Raw genomic sequence first — 17,583 nt, forward strand, 5'->3', positions numbered from 1 at the left:
ATTTTTCTGTTGAATCTGAATGAGATCCTTGCCAGGTAGAGTAATCTTGGTTGTAGCTTCTTCCCTTTCATCACTTTAAATGTATCATGCCACTCCCTTCTGGCTTGTAGAGTTTCTGCTGAGAAATTAGCTGTTAACCTTAGTGGAGTTCCCTTGTATGTTATTTGTCTTTTTTCCCTTGTTGCTTTCAATAATTTTTCTTTGTCTTTAATTTTTGTCAATTTGATTACTGTGTTTCTTGGCGTGTTTCTCCTTGGGTTTATCCTGCCTGGGACTCTCTGTGCTTTCTGGACTTGGGTGGCTATTTCCTTTCCCATGTTAGGGAAGTTTTCGACTATAATCTCTGCAAATATTTTCTCGGGTCCTTTCTCTCTCTCCTCCTTCTGGGACCCCTGTAATACGAATGTTGTTACATTTAATGTTGTCCCAGAGGTCTCTTAGGCTGTCTTCATTGTTTTCATTCTTTTTTCTTTATTCTGTTCTGTGGCAGTGAATTCCACCATTCTGTCTTCCAGGTCACTTATCCATTCTTCTGCCTCAGTTATTTTGCTATTGATTCCCTCTGGTGTATTTTTCATTTCAGTTATTGTATTGTTCATCTCTGTTTATTCTTTAATTCTTCTAGGTGTTTGTTCTTTAATTCTTCTAGGCCTTTGTGAAACATTTCTTGCATCTTCTTAATCTTTGCCTCCATTCTTTTAACAAGGTCCTGTATCATCTTCACTGTCATTATTCTGAATTCTTTTTCTGGAAGGTTGCCTATCTCCACTTCATTTAGTTGTTTTTCTGGGGTTTTATCTTATTCCTCATCTGGTACAAAGCCCTCTGCCTTTTCATCTTGAGTGTCTTTCTGTGATTGTGGTTTTTGTTCCACAGGCTGCAGAATTGTAGTTATTCTTGCTTCTGCGTCTGCCCTCTGGTGGATGAGGCTATCTAAGAGGCTTGTGCAAATTTCCTGATGGGAGGTACTGGTGGTGGGTAGAGCTGGGTGTTGCTCTGGTGGGCAGAGCTCAGTAAAACTTTAATCCACTTGGCTGTTGATGGGTTGGGCTGGGTCCCCTCCCTGAGGCGACCCAACACTGGAGCCTACCTGGATCTTTGGTGGGGCTAATGGAGGGCTCTCGGAGGGCTCATACCAAGGAGTACATCCCAGAACTTCTGCCGCCAGTGTCCTTGTCCTCATGGTGAGCCAGCCGCCCCCCCGCCTCTGCAGGAGACCCTCCAACACTAGCACGTAGGTCTGGTTCAGTCTCCCCTGGGGTCACTGCTCCCTCCCGTGTCCCGATGCGCACACTACTTTGTGCGTGCCCTCCAAGAGTGGAGTCTCTGTTCTCCCTGTCCTGTCGAAGTCCTGCAATCAAATCCCACTAGGCTTCTAAGTCTGGTTCTCTAGGAATTCCTCCTCCCATTGCCAGACCCCCAGGTTGGGAAGCCTGATGTGAAGCTTAGAACCTTCACTCCGTTGGGTCGACTTCTGTGGTATAAGTGTTCTTAGGTTTGTGAGTCACCCACCCAGAGGTTATGGGATTTGATTTTATTGTGATTGTGCCCCTCCTATGGTCTCATTGTGGCTTCTCCTTTGTCTTTGAAATGGGGTAACTTTTTTGGTGAGTTCCAGTGTCTTCCTGTCGATGATTGTTCAGCAGTTAGTTGTGATTCCATTGCTCTCACAAGAGGGAGTCCAACTGTATTTTTAAAAACCCTGTCTTTGATGTTTTGTAGTTTCCCTACCAAGTTGTTTTTTGGTTTTAGTCCAGCTTCATTTATAGGGTGCCTCAATCTGTTGATTTGTGTCTTTGATCAGTTCTGAAAAGTTCTCAGCCATAATATTCTGGTTTTGCCCTTCCTCTACTCTCCTGTAACTTTTAAGTATGTTAGACCTTCTGATTCTGTTGTATTCTTTGTAACTGTCTTTCATGTTTGTCTCTTTGTCTCAGCCTTTGTTACATTATGGCCAATTTCTTCAGATACATCTTCCAGTTCATTAGTTCTCCACAGCTTTCAAAGGTATATAATTGACTACTTAATACATTTGCATAGTCACCCTTCTGGTCTCAGGTTTGATTTGACAATCAGCTCATAGAACACTACAGGTTTAACCCAACTTCTACTTAATTTAGCTTTGTAAAGAGTATGGGACCGGAAGCACAGTGTAGCCCTGGCATGTTCATGAAGAGGTCTTGCAACAAGCCCAAGTGCAGCTGCCATGCCCACCTCCACAGGGGCACACTTAGTTGTCAGTGGGAGTGAGCCACTTCAGCACAGAGAAGGCTCTCAGCACATAGAACCTGATGTTTTTTATTCAGTCCTAGTAACGCAGTGCCTCAGGGTCTGTATGTCAGGCTCATTCTTCTCAGTCTAGATGTAGTTCTTAAATTAGGGGATTTATAATACATAAACTTGACAGAAGAGTGCTAAATAAACATTTGCCCTCAGAGCATCATTGTCTCCTAAGGAGGCTTACACAAGGTGGTCAAATAGCCTTTTTTTGATAGTTGTTGTTTTAGGACTTTTTGCTTTGTTTCTGTTTGTTACTCCTTGTGAATTTTCCCCTACATTAAGTGAGCTCAGTGATAAAATAAAAACTGTTTTATGGGCTTCCCTGGTGGCGCAGTGGTTGAGAGTCCGCCTGCTGATGCAGGGGACACGGGTTCATGCCCCGGTCCGGGAAGATCCCACATGCCGTGGAGCGGCTGGGCCCGTGAGCCATGGCTGCTGAGCCTGTGCGTCCGGAGCCTGTGCTCCACAACGGGAGAGGCCACAACAGTGAGAGGCCCGCGTACCGCAAAAAAAACAAAAACAAAAACAAAAACCTGTTTTATGTAGAATCTCTGTTTTGTTCTTTCAGAGTATCTAGTCAGTGATACTCTCTGGAATTATATATATATATATATATATATATGTTTATATACCCCAAACTGAATCCTAAATGTAAATAATATTTTCTAAATATGGTTTCATATATGCAACCCTACATGTAATTTATTTGTTACTTGGTTTTTCTTCCAGAAATACACAGGGACCCACTTCCATTCTTTTTGTTCCTGTTCTGTGCTGCACTATTCAGGAATTTGAGACTGGACATAGGAAGGGAGATCTTTCAGAAGATGTGGTTGTTACACAGTTTTAAAAATAGTATTTAGATAATTTGTATGCTACCATCTACATTCTTCTCCAGTAGCCATTTAGATTGACTAAATTACAAGAATTAAATATAAATATGGCGTCATTTGTGAAAGTGATTTTAATTTGGGGGCTTTGGAGAAAACTTGATACTAGTGAAATGAGTAGGTGACATAATGAAAGTTCTTTTTCTTTGGCAGAGTCTTGCTGTTCAGATGCAAACTGGGTGTATTACAATATACAGTTGTCAGACCATTCACCACCATCGTTGCTTTGTAAGTGCACAGAACTTAATTTATTTTTGAAAAATTCTCATGCTTTTACTTAGGTGGGACAACTGAGTAGAAAAGCATGTAAAGAGCGTTACTTGTTTATAACACATCTAGTCTGATATAAAAACACAGTATATAGAAATCCTACTATATTATAATAAATAAGGTGACCATGTATAGACAAGGAATCACCACAGGATTATTCTAAATAAAATTCTCTGGAGATTTCTGGAAAGCATTATCAAATACTCTTTTTCAAGTATTAATGTTCACACAGCTTTACAGAAACATCTAGTATGTGAAGTTAAAGTATACCACTATAGATTCATTACATGCTTTTATTTTCTAAAAGTACTGTATTCTAAAGAAGAAAACATATTTTTCTTTTTAAAAAATTCTGTCAAGTCTTAGCACTTCAGGTAAAATGGGGTATCATTATTAAGCTACCTGGTTAAACTATTCCCTAAAAATTTAAGAACATCAAATAGTTTAAAGCAGGTAGAGTGTGTATTTTATCTGCTAGCTATACTAGCATTTTGTCTGTTAACAGAGGAAGAATGGAAAGAAAGGTGAAAGAAGCATTCAATTCTTTATTCTGCTTCTGTGCTAGCAATTCTTTAGTGACATTTGCCTTGGAATTAAAACTAATTCACTTATTTATGAAGGCATGCTTTATTTCTCTGTTTAGAAATTGGGTAATCAAGACAAGTTAATACTTAGATCTGGGTCATCATAAAAGTTGCCTCCAAGACAATTTGGGAGAAAAAATTATAGTTGTAGTTACAGACCTGCATTATATGTTTTTAACAATCTTTTTAAAATTAGGCAGCATCATTTTTTTGAATCTAATAATTACCCTTTCTAGTTCAATGTATGTGTCTTTTGGATTTCCTTCAAATTGGAGGAATAGTAATATGGTAACATTTCTAGAAAAATGTTTTTCTTTTAATTTTTGAACCACCTCTATGGCCAAAATCAAGTGACTATCTACAGGATCTTTGAAATAAACTGACTTCTAAATTTAAGTATTGCTCTCATTGCTGTATTTTAAAATATATTTTTGATTTAGTTATTCATAAAGTTGTCTCATTTTTACCATTTTTTAGAATCTGTGAGCTGCTTGGTATATATGATGAAGGGAACTTTAGCTTTTCAACTGCTTGGACTTACTTGGTTATAATAAATAATATGTCACAGTTGGTAAGTAAATATTCATCTTAACTGTACTAAATTTAGATCTGTAACTCTAAATTTTTTTAGGGAAAGTCTCTTCTGGAATAAAGCTTAATTGTAACTTTAATATTGAATTTCATCTGTAGGAAGAACTTGAAACTTTAACATATATCTATACATATATAAAGGTATAATATCTTTGTTGATTATCTGGTGACTTATACACTGACTTGTTGATTATGTTTTTTCATTTGGTTCTGGTATTCATTGCATAGTTATATGGATATGTCATAAATAAAAGCACAATGTTCTCCTTTAGGAAAAAAGCACATATCCTAGGCATATTCAGTAAGAAAAATATTTTATTGGTATATGACAGTACAGGGTTTGAATAAAAATGGGAGAATAAAATTCTCTCATATATTTGGAATTGAAAATTGAGAATGCCAAGTTTTTAAAAATGATGTTATAGAAACTGAAATGCTCCAAACATATAACTGTTGGATCCTTTCAACTTAAGAATGGGCATTTTATTGAAAATCTTTCATTAATGCTTTCAGCAGAATAATAGTTTAGGTGCAATGGCATGCATGTGTGGTATTAGAAATTTATAATAAAAATCAAATGCTTGTGTATTCAAAGCTTTTCCATATGTTCATATTCTCTGGAACCAGTAATTCCACTTCTGGGAATGCCTCAAGAAATGGCCAGAAGTACTTTTGCTTTCAGTGTGTTTGTATATAAAGCCTATGGTTTGTTAATTGCAAAAGCCTGGAAACGGTCCAACTAGTTAAATATACTATGTTCCTTCCATTGGCCAAAACATTAGGCAGTTATTTAATGAAATATATGGAAAAGGGCACTTTAAGTGGAAAAAAAATCAGGCAAAAAAATTTTATATTTAGTTGATTATACCTGCTAAAACCCACCTTATGTGTAGAAAGAAATGGTTGGATGATGGGACTATGAACAACTTTATACTTTTCTTTACTGCTTTCATATTCTAAAATAATGTAAATGAGCATTTTATAATAGGGAAAAGTGAACTTTTAGGGAAATGTTCATTGTTATGCAACACTACGCTAATTACAACTGATTTCTAAAAATAGTTAATGTCTTGAGCATTTATCTTTAAAAAGTAAATTCAGCTGGATTAACATACTGCCCTTAAGAAAAATGGTTTCCCTGATTCCTTACTTTCCAATCTCATGGTCACAGTTTTATTGAAGTAGTACTTAATTAATGTGTTCACTTACAAATAATATGCATACAATTAGTAGTTAGTAAGCCCAGCCCTTATACAATGAACGGTAATTTGTGTATAAAAGCCATTAACGGGCTTCCCTGGTGGCGCAGTGGTTGAGAATCCGCCTGCCGATGCAGGGGAGACGGCTTCGTGCCCCGGTCCGGGAAGATCCCACATGCCGCAGAGCGGCTGGGCCCGTGAGCCATGGCCGCTGAGCCTGCGCGTCTGGAGCCTGTGCTCCGCAACGGGAGAGGCCACAACAGTGAGGAGCCCGCGTACCCCTCCCCCCAAAAAAACCCAAAAAGCCATTAACAAGCAGATAGATGTTTTTATTTTGGTTGAATGAGAGCCTTTTCTTCCATTCATGGCAGTCACTTGTTCATTGTGTTCTTTGTGGGCTCCAGTAAGTGAACACTTAAAACCATTTTCAGGGAATATGTTATACATCTCTTCTGAGAAATTTCATACTGTATATATTCATCCACAGTAAACTATAAAAGCTTGTTGTCAATCTAAAAATAGCAAAATAAAGCATAGAAAATTTTGCCTGGAACATCATTACTCTGTACCAGGTCTCTGGTCTATAACTTTAAGATCAATATCTCTAATACCATATTTAGTTATTATTTAAGAACTTTGTTTGTTTCTAGTTTGCCATGTATTGTCTCCTCCTGTTTTATAAAGTACTGAAGGAAGAACTGAGTCCAATCCAACCTGTTGGCAAATTTCTTTGTGTAAAGCTGGTGGTTTTTGTTTCTTTTTGGTAAGTGTTGCTTTCTCTTAAATGTTCTCATTTTCTAAAGGGCAATAAAAGTCTTAATACAGAAGATGAATTAAAATGTCTACTTAGCTTTCAAAAAGTTCATTCTTTTAGCCCTTCTTGGTTTTTCATAAAGAAATAATTAGATGGTCACTGTAACATTTATAAAAAGAAAACAGTTGAGACACTAAATGTCTCAACACTAAGGGAATCATTAAAAAAAATCATGGTCTCTTTATATAAGAGAATACAGTTTGGAAGATAAACATCATATAGAATATTTAATGTGAGGAAATGTTCATTAGTAAAAATATTGTTTAAAACAGAGGGCAAAACTATACATGATCCCACTTTAGTAAAGGCATGGGTGATAGGGGCCTAGAAACAAACACACCAAATTTAACAATATACAAATAATACAAAAAGGGGGGAAAGAAAAATCCCTGCAATCCTACCACCCAGCATGAATGATTGACATTGTGGTCCCCGTCATTTTATAAAACTCCACAGAAATACATACTATAAAAACTTGTAGAACTCGATATGTTTAGTGTATTGCAGTCATAGATCTTTGTAAGTACAGTGAGGATGTAATTTTGTTGTTTGGGTTTTTTGTTTTCACCTCATATAGTATTCTGATATGTGGATAGAACTTTTTAACCAATCTCCTATTGACATTTAGTTTGTTCCTAATTTTTTTTTTACCATTACAAGCAATATTGAAGTGAATATTCTTGTATATAGAGCTATGAAAGCTTATCTAACTATCTCATTTTAGCTGTTTAAGTTTAACCTAGGGGCAGATCCCTAGATTTGCTTGAAATGCTCAGTATGACTCCCCATCTTGGAGTCAGACCCCTTCTGAGTTTGTCTCTAGTTCCAGGACTTCAAACAAGACTGGTTTCAAAATGTTCTTTAAAATAATCTGAGTAATCAATTGATACATGCATAAATAACATTTAAGTATCTGTTCTTTATTTCATTTTAAATTCCAGTTGTACAAGGTGTTAGGCATTGTCTATGTGTAGGAAGAACTTAAAAGCTAATTACTGTGCACACTTTCAAAACAAAAAAAAGACTATAAACCACGTACTGAAGTTCTAAGAATACATAATCAAAATTCATGTGATGAAACCGTACTAGAAGTAAATTTGTAAAACAAGTATATTTAATACACAGTGTCTTCAGGAATACGCTGTAAAGGCAGGGTGGTGGTGGTCCACAGGTTGTGTCGGGGTTTAACTTTTTTAATGGCATATTTTTAAAGCAACTGCTCATTTTATGCTTGATATAGATTTGGCGTTTACCTTTTCCTAACATATAGGCAAGCAGTAGTTATTGCTTTGTTGGTAAAAGTTGGCGTTATTTCTGAAAAGCATACATGGGAATGGCAAACAGTAGAAGCTGTGGCCACAGGACTCCAGGTAAGTAATGCTCTCTCTGAATTCAATAGAACTTTACTATTTGTTAAGCATTTTTACATGTTATCTCCTCAACCTGACCACATGCAGGCTACGGAGCTACTGCTATCCTCCCTTCTCATGTGAGGAAATGGGGAAACCTAGAAAAATTGGTCACAGTTACTAATTTGTAGTAGAACCAGGAACAGAACCTAGATTTTGTTATTCCTACTCTATTTCACTTTCTGCATTTCTCCTCTAATCCTTGGACAGTGGAAGAGAATGCATTGTACTTGGCAAAGAAGTACTTGATTGAGGTAGTGCAAAATAGAGTTAAACTTTTGGCATTTTGTGTTTTTTTTTTGAAGAGGTCAAAAATCATTATTTTGGAAAATGAAAAAATGAATAGTCTTGTGGGAAGAAAACAGCTGTTGGCACTTCAGTACTTTTGAAAAGAGAGAAAGATAGTGCTTTTCCTTTTTACCTGCAAAACTAGATTTAAACTCCAACATGGCTGATATTGTTGATATTGCTGTTGTAGGACTTTATCATCTGTATTGAGATGTTCCTTGCTGCTATCGCTCATCACTACACTTTCTCATATAAACCATATGTCCAAGAAGCAGAAGAGGGCTCATGCTTTGATTCCTTTCTTGCCATGTGGGATATTTCAGATATTAGGGATGATATTTCTGAACAAGTAAGGCACGTTGGTAAGTACCAGCCATTTAATTCATTCAAATAGGCTACTGTAGTTCTCCTATCAGGTCTGTTCGAGAGGTGAGAAGACTTTGTGTAAAGCAGCACCCCAGTAAGGCTCTCCGAATTGGGAGGGGGGAGGCGGGGAGCTTATTTTTAGCATGGCAAGCTTATAGTGGCAAAAATAACCAAACTTGTGGCTAACTCAGAAACCTTTATGTTACTTTAAAGGAAGGACAGTCATGGGACATACTAGGAAAAAGTTTTTTCCTGAGGATCAAGATCAAAATGAACACACAAGCTTGTTATCATCGTCATCACAAGATGCAATTTCTGTTGCCTCTTCTGTGCCACCTTCACCCATGGGTCTCTATCAAGGGTTTGGACACACTGTGACTCCCCAGACTACACCTACTACAGCTAATGTATCTGATGACATATGTAATGATACTACAGGAGAGAAAAAAGAACCTTCAGATAAGTCCGTGGCCTCCTGAACAGTGTGCAGAAGCTGTGCTCCTACCATGTTATTTCATTACCTGGTATCCCATTGTTCAGGATTTTGTGCTTGGGACAAGCCGTTAATGATGGAAAGTCAACAAAACGGCGAAAACCAGGTACAACTACTGGATTCATACAACTAGGTTTTGTATATCACAAATAATCAGTCTAAATATCCTAGACTTAGACTTGACTTCTTAACACTATAGAGTATCACATACTCAAATGGTAGGAAATGACTACTAAACGTTCTTGACATTACAGTGCTCTATCAAGAGGAGGACGTTAAAAAAAAAAATCAGTGCTTTCTACCACTGCTGCATGAATATAATGCTCTGGAATTAGGAGAAAGTAATTCAGAAATATGAATTAGTGGAACTTAATCATAATCATGTGCCATATATGCTTACCTAACAATTATTTCTCTATTTCTCAACTGGATGTCTTTCAATAAATAAGAATTTATCATTTATTTTCTGCAACTTTTTATATCTCTCATTCTTTCAACATAGACCCTTAATGTTATAACGAAAAGTTCGTGATTAGAGGCACAGCAGAAAATAATTAAGTCCAAAAAATTAAAGGGCTGAAAATCATATACCTACAATGAAAGAGGCCTATATCTTACATTCCTACTAGGAGAAATATCTGACCTAATCTATTAATCTTAAAACAACAACTACTGTCTAAAAATCATATTTGCACCAATGTGAACAGATTAATAGGTTATCCAGGACTTTGAGATGAAAAGAATAAAGTGGATGGAAGAGTGGAAGAATAAATAAGAAACTTGTGATAGAAACAGAGTCTGCTTTTCCTCAGTGCTACTAAAGGTGTCAGCAAATGTAAATCTCAGCTGAGTAGTCTTAATTATTTATCAAACCACAGTCAGAAGACTTATAGATGCTCTTTGGGAGAAATTTATTACTTAGGATGGAGTTCCTCTAATTGTTAATCACAGCCCATTGGGTCTAACATTTTACACTGAAAATAAATACAGAAAGGGCCAGGGCGGTATGTTGCAAATAGCAAGGGTAAGTATCATTACTCAAAACCTATGCTTTATATATTTAAGTGCATATACACACACACACACACACACACACACACACACACACATACACAGACATACATACTGGTTCACAGTAATCAAAGTTTTTATTCTGTCCATTATTATAAACTAAACATTTCTATTGAAAATAAAGTTGGGCAGTATAATATTAGAGGCAAGGAGAACAGGCAGTGTGAAGAGAAGGTACATCTTATTTTCTGTGTGGCTTACCTACAGAGAGCACACAGTATATACAAGGCATGATAATCTTCTTCCTTATTAATCTCCCTATTTCAAGTCTTTAAAATCTGGACTAATTATTTTTTTCTTTCTGTGTATCCAAGTCAAAACTTTGAAAAATACTGGTTTAGGTTTAACTCTTCCTTGAACTTAATTTATCAGCTTTAAATATTTTCTTCGCCAAAGGTAGACCACGAAAAATGCTGCCTCCTAAGATTTTATTTTGTCCCTCTTTTACTCTTTTAATTACATTTAGTCTAGAGCTTAAATTCTTACTCAGGTTTGCATACCCAAAACATAAAAACTGAGAAGCAGGTTCAGAAGTATTGCACTATTTACAAGAAGCAAGCTTGGAATTTACAGGTAACCATAAACCCTCAGTCTAAAGTGGAAGCCAACTTTTCGAGGTATCCCCACTATAAGTTTGGATTTGAGAAAAATAGCCAAGATGCCTAAAAAATGAATATGAGACTCAAAATTCCTTATATTTATAGCTTTAGAGTACAAACTAACAGGTTTGGCAAAATTTAATCTACAGTAAGTAAAACCAAGCAATAAACAGTTTCCTAATTTGAAAAATTCACGGCCTTTTCCAGTAAGGAAGTCTGCAGCAATATTTTTGTAATAATGCTACTCTTTAATTTAGGATCTTTTAAATACACTTTATTAATGTCAATTTTTAAAAAATATTTGACCATTACAAGGACTTAAATCTTTGTACCTCCATTTTATGATTACAATCCCACTACTAATTCAGACTAGAACTGTGTACTTGCTGCTCTACTTCCACCTTTTTTCATTAGAAAACTGCTCTTCATTGCTTTACTGTGATGCTGATGTTGCTTTTGTGGTGCTGGACGTTGAGTACAAGTTCGTCTCCCATTTCCACCTGGATGGGAGTCTCTAAAACAACTGCAGCTTGTTTCCAGTGGGAGGCTTCACTGGAAGTATCCAACCTAATCTCATCGTCAAGGTACATATGATACCAAAAGGGAATGGCAGTCACTTGTCCAGATTTACAAATGCATACCTATGAAAATTAAGAAATCATGAAAATTTCATCAGAGTAAACAGAGCAGACTTGGATAAGTCTTTGTCTTTTTAGCTTTAGAGCCAAATTTTATAAAGGAATATATTTAATCACCCAATTCAAATTAACACCAACCTGTTTTATTCACCAATATTTACCCAAGCCCATGTTTGGATATTGTTCAGAAAATTTAAGTCTTCAAAGGAAGTGGCTAAAACTATTTTATGTATGTAAAGTAGTATATAGTTTAAGATAATTCCGAATATGACAAGAGTAGTCATTTTAAATTACCTTTACTTCTCTGTTAGAGGTGTTCAAATATGGTGTCATTAAGTCTAGTCTTAAGAGTTCCACTGGTTTGCTTAAAGGTATACAGGGCAGTGAGGACAGGTCCAAAAATACACGTATAGGTACCTAAAGAAAGTATAAAATTTTCACTTTTACTCAATTCTTTTTTTGACCAAGTCTCGTTAAGTTTCCTGCTTTGTACTTCTCTCAGTATGATACAGTGCTTTTGACATCTACTGCCTCATTTAACTCCCACATCAAGCTTAAGGCCTAAGGACGTCCATGATTTCGTTTTACAGGAAGAATGAACAAACCAAGGTTTTAGGCTGGTTAAATAATTTTCTGTGATTTCAATTATCTAGAGATTCTTCACTTGGATGAAAGCAAATTTTTACTTAACCAGGCAGCTCCAAAAAGTTTAAGCCGAGGATGTGCTTATGTGTGAAAGATGAAGTAATAAGCAGATAGTACAGTAAGCCCCCTACGTATGATCAAGTTCTGTTCCAAGAGCACATATGTAAGTCCAACCAAGTTAGCCTAGGTACCCCACTAACACAATCAGCTATATAGCACTGTACTGTAATAGGTTTATAATACTTCTCACACAGATAATGCATAAAAAACAAGCACAAAAAATAAAGAGAACATTTTTAATCTTATAGTACAGTACCTTGAAAAAATGATCCAGTAATGTCTGGGTAGTAGCTCTTTTTTTCTCATCATAGATGAAACAGTGGCACTGGATTGCATTCTGAACGGCTGCTGCAACCTTCGTGGTACCATTCTACATTCGAGTCCTCTGCCTCAAAAACTAACAGTGCCCCCTCAGATAAAGAAGATCCCCTTGCCATTTCCTGCACTGTGAATCTCTTCGGTTCTTTGGTCTCTTCTTCCTCTTGTCTCTCTTTGTCCTTTCTCTGGGTCGAAGAGAATTCAGGAAATTCCCGGGCAGCTACCGTATCTGTACTCACTGCCTTGCCACATTTACACTGTGAAGGTTGGCTCCAGCCTTGAACCGATGAAACCAGCCATGGCTGGCATTAAAAGATGCGCCCTCTGATTCTTCGCCATGTTTCTTCTTCAAGTCTTCATAAAGGCTTCTAACTTTCTCTTGCATCAGCATTAAGCTGAGCGGGACTCGACGCTGATGCTGATCCTGCCTCCACACACTGAGAAGTTTCTTCATCTCCTCCATCACTTTTCCACGCTTCTTCAATATTATTGACATCATCGGCCCAGCAGACTTCACATGTTCCATGATCTTGTCCTTGTTCTTTAGAATCATGTTGATGGTTGAACGATTCACGTTATAAGAATGAGTGACGTCTACCATCTTTTCGCCTCACTCCACTCCAGTTTGAATTGTTTTCTCTTTTGTTTCCATCGTTATCGCTTGGTGCCTTCTTAACAGTACCAGCTACATCACCACTGCTTTTACACTTGCTTCCAGACATCTGGGCTTGAAATAAAGATACTGTACCACTGTATACAGTACTGTAAAGTACACAAAAGCACAACCACTTGTAGAGGATGCACGCACGTGACAACGTACGCCAGACACACGAACTAACTAACGTGACTGGACATGCGAACGCGTGTTCGCATCTTTGTAAGTTCGCAACTTGAAGGTTCATATGTAGGGGACTTACTGTACAACATTAATTATTGAACTGTTTGAGCAAAAATGCCAAATTCAACGAAACAACTAACAGTGGATTTCATTTTGAAAATAGGTTGTTTATCTAGAAGGCAGTGGTTCTCAACTTTGACTGCAAATTAAAATCACCTAAGGAGCTTTTAAAACGTCCAACTGCTCAGGCCACACCTCAGATCCATCTGGACTTGGGATCCACATACCAGTAGTTCTGAGAGTACAGTCAAGGTTGAGAACCACTGCTATAAACTGTTCCATCAATTTCAGTAGCAATGGAAACTTCCTACTAGTAACTTTTAGCCTTCTCATTTGAAATAGAAAGGAAACTGTTTAAAAAGTGTTCTCTTTCTTTTGAATAAAGTATTAGAGAGCAACCGTTCATGGTGAGAAAGGACACAGATATATCAACCTCTCCCTGGACATCCTTGAAGGCATCCAACCTTTCCTCCCCATAAAAACAGCAATTCCATGCCATTTCCAGGACTCTTGCCCTATATCCCTATTTGTATCAGTCACCAGAAGAACAGCCCTAGATTCCTGTGTCACCTCCCATCACCTGCACTCTAATCCCCACACAGCTGTACCCGTCCCTCACAATCTGTCCTCACTTGTTTCTTAACCTAGCCTACTGGCCACTCCTGTCATCTTTGCTAATTCCTTCTTAGATTTCCAACGTAGAGCTCATAACTTTGTGAGTTCTCTAGAATTTAGTTCTCAGCCCTCTTCTCTTTCTACTCATCCCCAAGGTGATTGCATCCCATTATTCTGGCTTTAAATATCATCTACCAAATCTGACTGCCAAATTTACATCTCCAGGCTAGCTATTTCTCTGAATTCTTATCCAACTGCTTAATGACCCCATAAAAATGTAAGCACAACCTGATCCTCCTGTTATTTTCCCCATATCAGTAAATGGCAACTATCCTTCCAGGCACTTTCTCATACCCCATGTCCCATCTATCACAAAACCTACCTTCAAGATACATCAACAATCTGACCACTTTGCACCACAACCATTGCTACCACTCTAATACCACTCTAAGTCACTACCACCTCTCTCCTGGATTACTGCAATAACCTTATGCCTCTGCCGGCTCTCCATGGTGGTCTACTCCCAATACAGCAGCCATAGCAAGTCACACCTTATCACTCCTCTGGTCAATACCCTCCAGTTGTTTTCCACCCCTTTCAGAGTAAAAGCCAAAACCTTCACCACAACCTCTACAGGAGGCTCTACAGGATCTGGCTCCTAGTACTTTTCTCACTGCATCCTTCATCCGACCTCCCTCATGGTTTCCTGCTGTTTCTGAATACTCCAATTATGCTCTTGCCTCAGGTCTTTGCACTTGTTGATCCTTTGACTTGTATATGGTTTGCTTCCTTATTTCTCTCTGGTCTCTGCTTAAATATCACTTATCCTTGAGTCCTTTCCTTAGGCATTACCTAAATAAACAGAATATCCCATCCCTCCAACTCCCATTCTCCTCTAGCCTTCTCACTTCTCACCATCTATCATACTAATCTTTCTACTCCTTTGTTTATTGTCCATCTCTTGTCTCTTTATCGTCAATTTGAATGTTAGCTCCACGATATGTGAAAAATATATCAACCGTGAAACATAAGCTGTGAAGGAAAGGAGGATATGAGATGGGAGGCAGGGTGAAAAGATGGCAGGATTAAAATATCATAGATTCGGATGGAATCGAAGAATTGCTGATGTCAGGATCAGGAGAGAATAAGCTAGAAAGATAGGAGATGGTAGTATGTTGGGACCACACAAAGAAATAATTTAAACTTCTCTGTCTTCTGGTAAGTGTATTTTGTTTATTAAACTCTCCCGAAAAACTAAGAGTAAATACACTCTAAAACCTTAGTCTGATCTGAAAAAATCATTTACTCAACAAATTTATATTTGTTTAGCAAGTATTGTTCGTGGAAGATCTAACAATGCATATTCAAGAGCTTACCATCTATAGCCGTTTGATAAAAGGTTTAGATATCACTCCTTTAATTCGGTACTCAACATACCACGTCCCAAAATGCTGCTTTGGCTTACACAGCAGACTCCACCTATTTCCAACCCCCCACCTCTTCCCTAGACATTCCATCCATTCCCACGGTTATAACTCACAAATTTTATTTTGCTGCTAGTAGCTCTGCCAGCACTAAATCCTTGTTTCCCAAAGAGCGACTAACCCCTTTTCCTAGGCTCCTACATTCCTGCTTCTTGCAGTCTGACTGCCCAGACATTAACTGCTCACACCTATCACCTGCCAGCCTGAAGTCTCAATGTAATTAAGGGTTCATGTTTAGAACAGATGTCTCCTTCTGGCGGCTGCTTTTTTAGACAAGGAGCACACTTTTTCATAAGACTAAACCCAGAACCCTATTTTCCATTTACAACAGGGGTTCCAAGCAAAATCTATAGACTTCTGTCAGTAGGAACAACAGAATTCCTTGGCTATACTAACCCCTAGGTTGATTTTTACCAGTAGTAACTTTCTCTGCTATAGAAAACTGATTACCATCCCAATCCAGCTAAACATAGTGACTATAAAACTACAGAGAGAGATAAGGCAGACTGTGGGTGACAGCCAAGTGGTTGAACTTCTCTTCAAAACACTTACCTGAAACTGGTTAATAAAAGGTGCTATATTAAATCCAAGAGTTCGTTCTGTTCCCTGCACAGCGCTCTCCTCCACCAGTGTCTGCGATTCCACGAGCAACCCAAACATCAGCACATACTGGGGAAAGATCTTACCTCCGGACTGTAGCAAACACCTGGAGGAAGGAAAAATGCTTTAAAAAGCATCCTGCTTCTCCACATTCTATAAGTATCAATAACTAAATCATGACTAATTGGGGAGCTACAGATTGTATATAATCTAACACACTTTAGTCTGGTAGCTGGCTGGTAGCTCAAAATGGCAGACCGCTTAAAAAGTAACCAGTCAGCTGGATGGATACAAGTTTTTACATTAAGGAAGAATCATCAATGGCTATTAAAACTAGTGGGCAAGGGGGACTTCCCTGATGGCACAGTGGATAGGACTCCATGCTCCCAATGCAGGGGGCCAGGGTTCAATCCCTGATCAGGGAACTAGATCCCACATGCATGCCACAACTAAGAGTTCACATGCCACAACTAAGGAGCCTACATGCCGCAACTAAGGAGCCCTGGAGCCACAACAAAGGAGCCTGCCTGCCACAACTAAGAAGCCCACGTGCTACAACTAAGGAGCTGCCGAGCTGCAACTAAGGAGCCCGCCTGCTAAAACCAAGACCCAGTGCAACCAAATAAATAAATAAATGAATAAATTAAAAAAAAAATACTAGTGGGTGAGGGACTTCCCGGATGGTCCAGTGGTTAGGACTCTGCACTTCCACTGCAGAAGGCACAGGTTCGATCCCTGACTGGGGAATTAAGATCCCGCATGCCGCGCAGTGCAGCAAAAAAAAAAAAAAAAAAAAAAATGGTGAAAGTTTGATTAGGAAAGGGATACTTACATAGTCTCAAAGTATCACCCCCATAAATGACTTACTTATTACAAAGGGAAAATAGCAACTTAGGGTGGAAAAACCTAATGGATACAACTTAAACTAACATCTAAATTCACACCAACAATATGGGATAAAGCAACACCATGTGCCTTTGTGACAAAACTTCTGTGGTATTCCTCTGTAAAATGGGTAATCTGACTCTAGTAAGAAACATGAAAAACATTCCACAAAATAAAAGGCCTGCACTTTTCAAAACTGTGAATGTCATGAAAGACTGAGGACCTCTGGGCATATACCCAGAGAAAACCATTAATTCAAAAAGACACATGCACCCCAATGTTCACTGCAGCACTATTTACAACAGCCAGGTCATGGAAACAACCTAAATGCCCATCGACAAACAAAATGAATGGATAAAGAAGATGTGGTACATATGTACAATGGAATATTACTCAGCTATAAAAAGGAACGAAATTGGGTCATTTGTAGACATGGAGGGACCTAGAGGCTGTCATACAGAATGAAGCAAGTCAGAATGAGAAAAACGAATACCGTATATTAACGCATATATGTGGAATCTAGAAAAATGGTACAGATGAACCGGTTTGCAAGGGAGAAATAGAGACACAGATGTAGAGAACAAAC

At 38.0% G+C, this 17,583-nt stretch overlaps 2 protein-coding genes across 7 annotated transcripts in view; one reads left to right on the top strand and one right to left on the bottom strand.

Moving 5' to 3' along the window:
• Positions 1-9,656, top strand: part of TMEM184C (transmembrane protein 184C) — a 33,569-nt gene extending 23,913 nt beyond the window's left edge. The window contains exons 5-10 of the mRNA XM_024126720.3: positions 3,324-3,398; positions 4,502-4,595; positions 6,465-6,577; positions 7,899-7,998; positions 8,516-8,687; positions 8,905-9,656. Of these exons, the coding sequence (XP_023982488.1) occupies positions 3,324-3,398; positions 4,502-4,595; positions 6,465-6,577; positions 7,899-7,998; positions 8,516-8,687; positions 8,905-9,170 (820 nt within the window). The 3' untranslated portion in view covers positions 9,171-9,656. The remainder of the gene's footprint in view (positions 1-3,323; positions 3,399-4,501; positions 4,596-6,464; positions 6,578-7,898; positions 7,999-8,515; positions 8,688-8,904) is intronic.
• Positions 1-17,583, bottom strand: part of PRMT9 (protein arginine methyltransferase 9) — a 147,750-nt gene that overhangs the window by 106,498 nt on the left and 23,669 nt on the right. For 2 of the 6 annotated variants that reach the window (XM_024126716.1, XM_024126717.3), the window contains exons 10-12: positions 16,065-16,218; positions 11,787-11,909; positions 10,325-11,495 (exon numbers count right to left, since the gene is read on the bottom strand). In XM_024126716.1, coding sequence (XP_023982484.1) covers positions 11,280-11,495; positions 11,787-11,909; positions 16,065-16,218 — 493 coding nt within the window. In that variant the 3' untranslated portion in view covers positions 10,325-11,279. The other 4 variants (XM_055085913.1, XM_055085914.1, XR_008617778.1 and 1 more) reach the window with 3 other exon arrangements.

Source organism: Physeter macrocephalus, chromosome 7 (assembly GCF_002837175.3).
Source record: "Physeter macrocephalus isolate SW-GA chromosome 7, ASM283717v5, whole genome shotgun sequence".
Lineage (NCBI taxonomy): Eukaryota > Metazoa > Chordata > Mammalia > Artiodactyla > Physeteridae > Physeter > Physeter macrocephalus.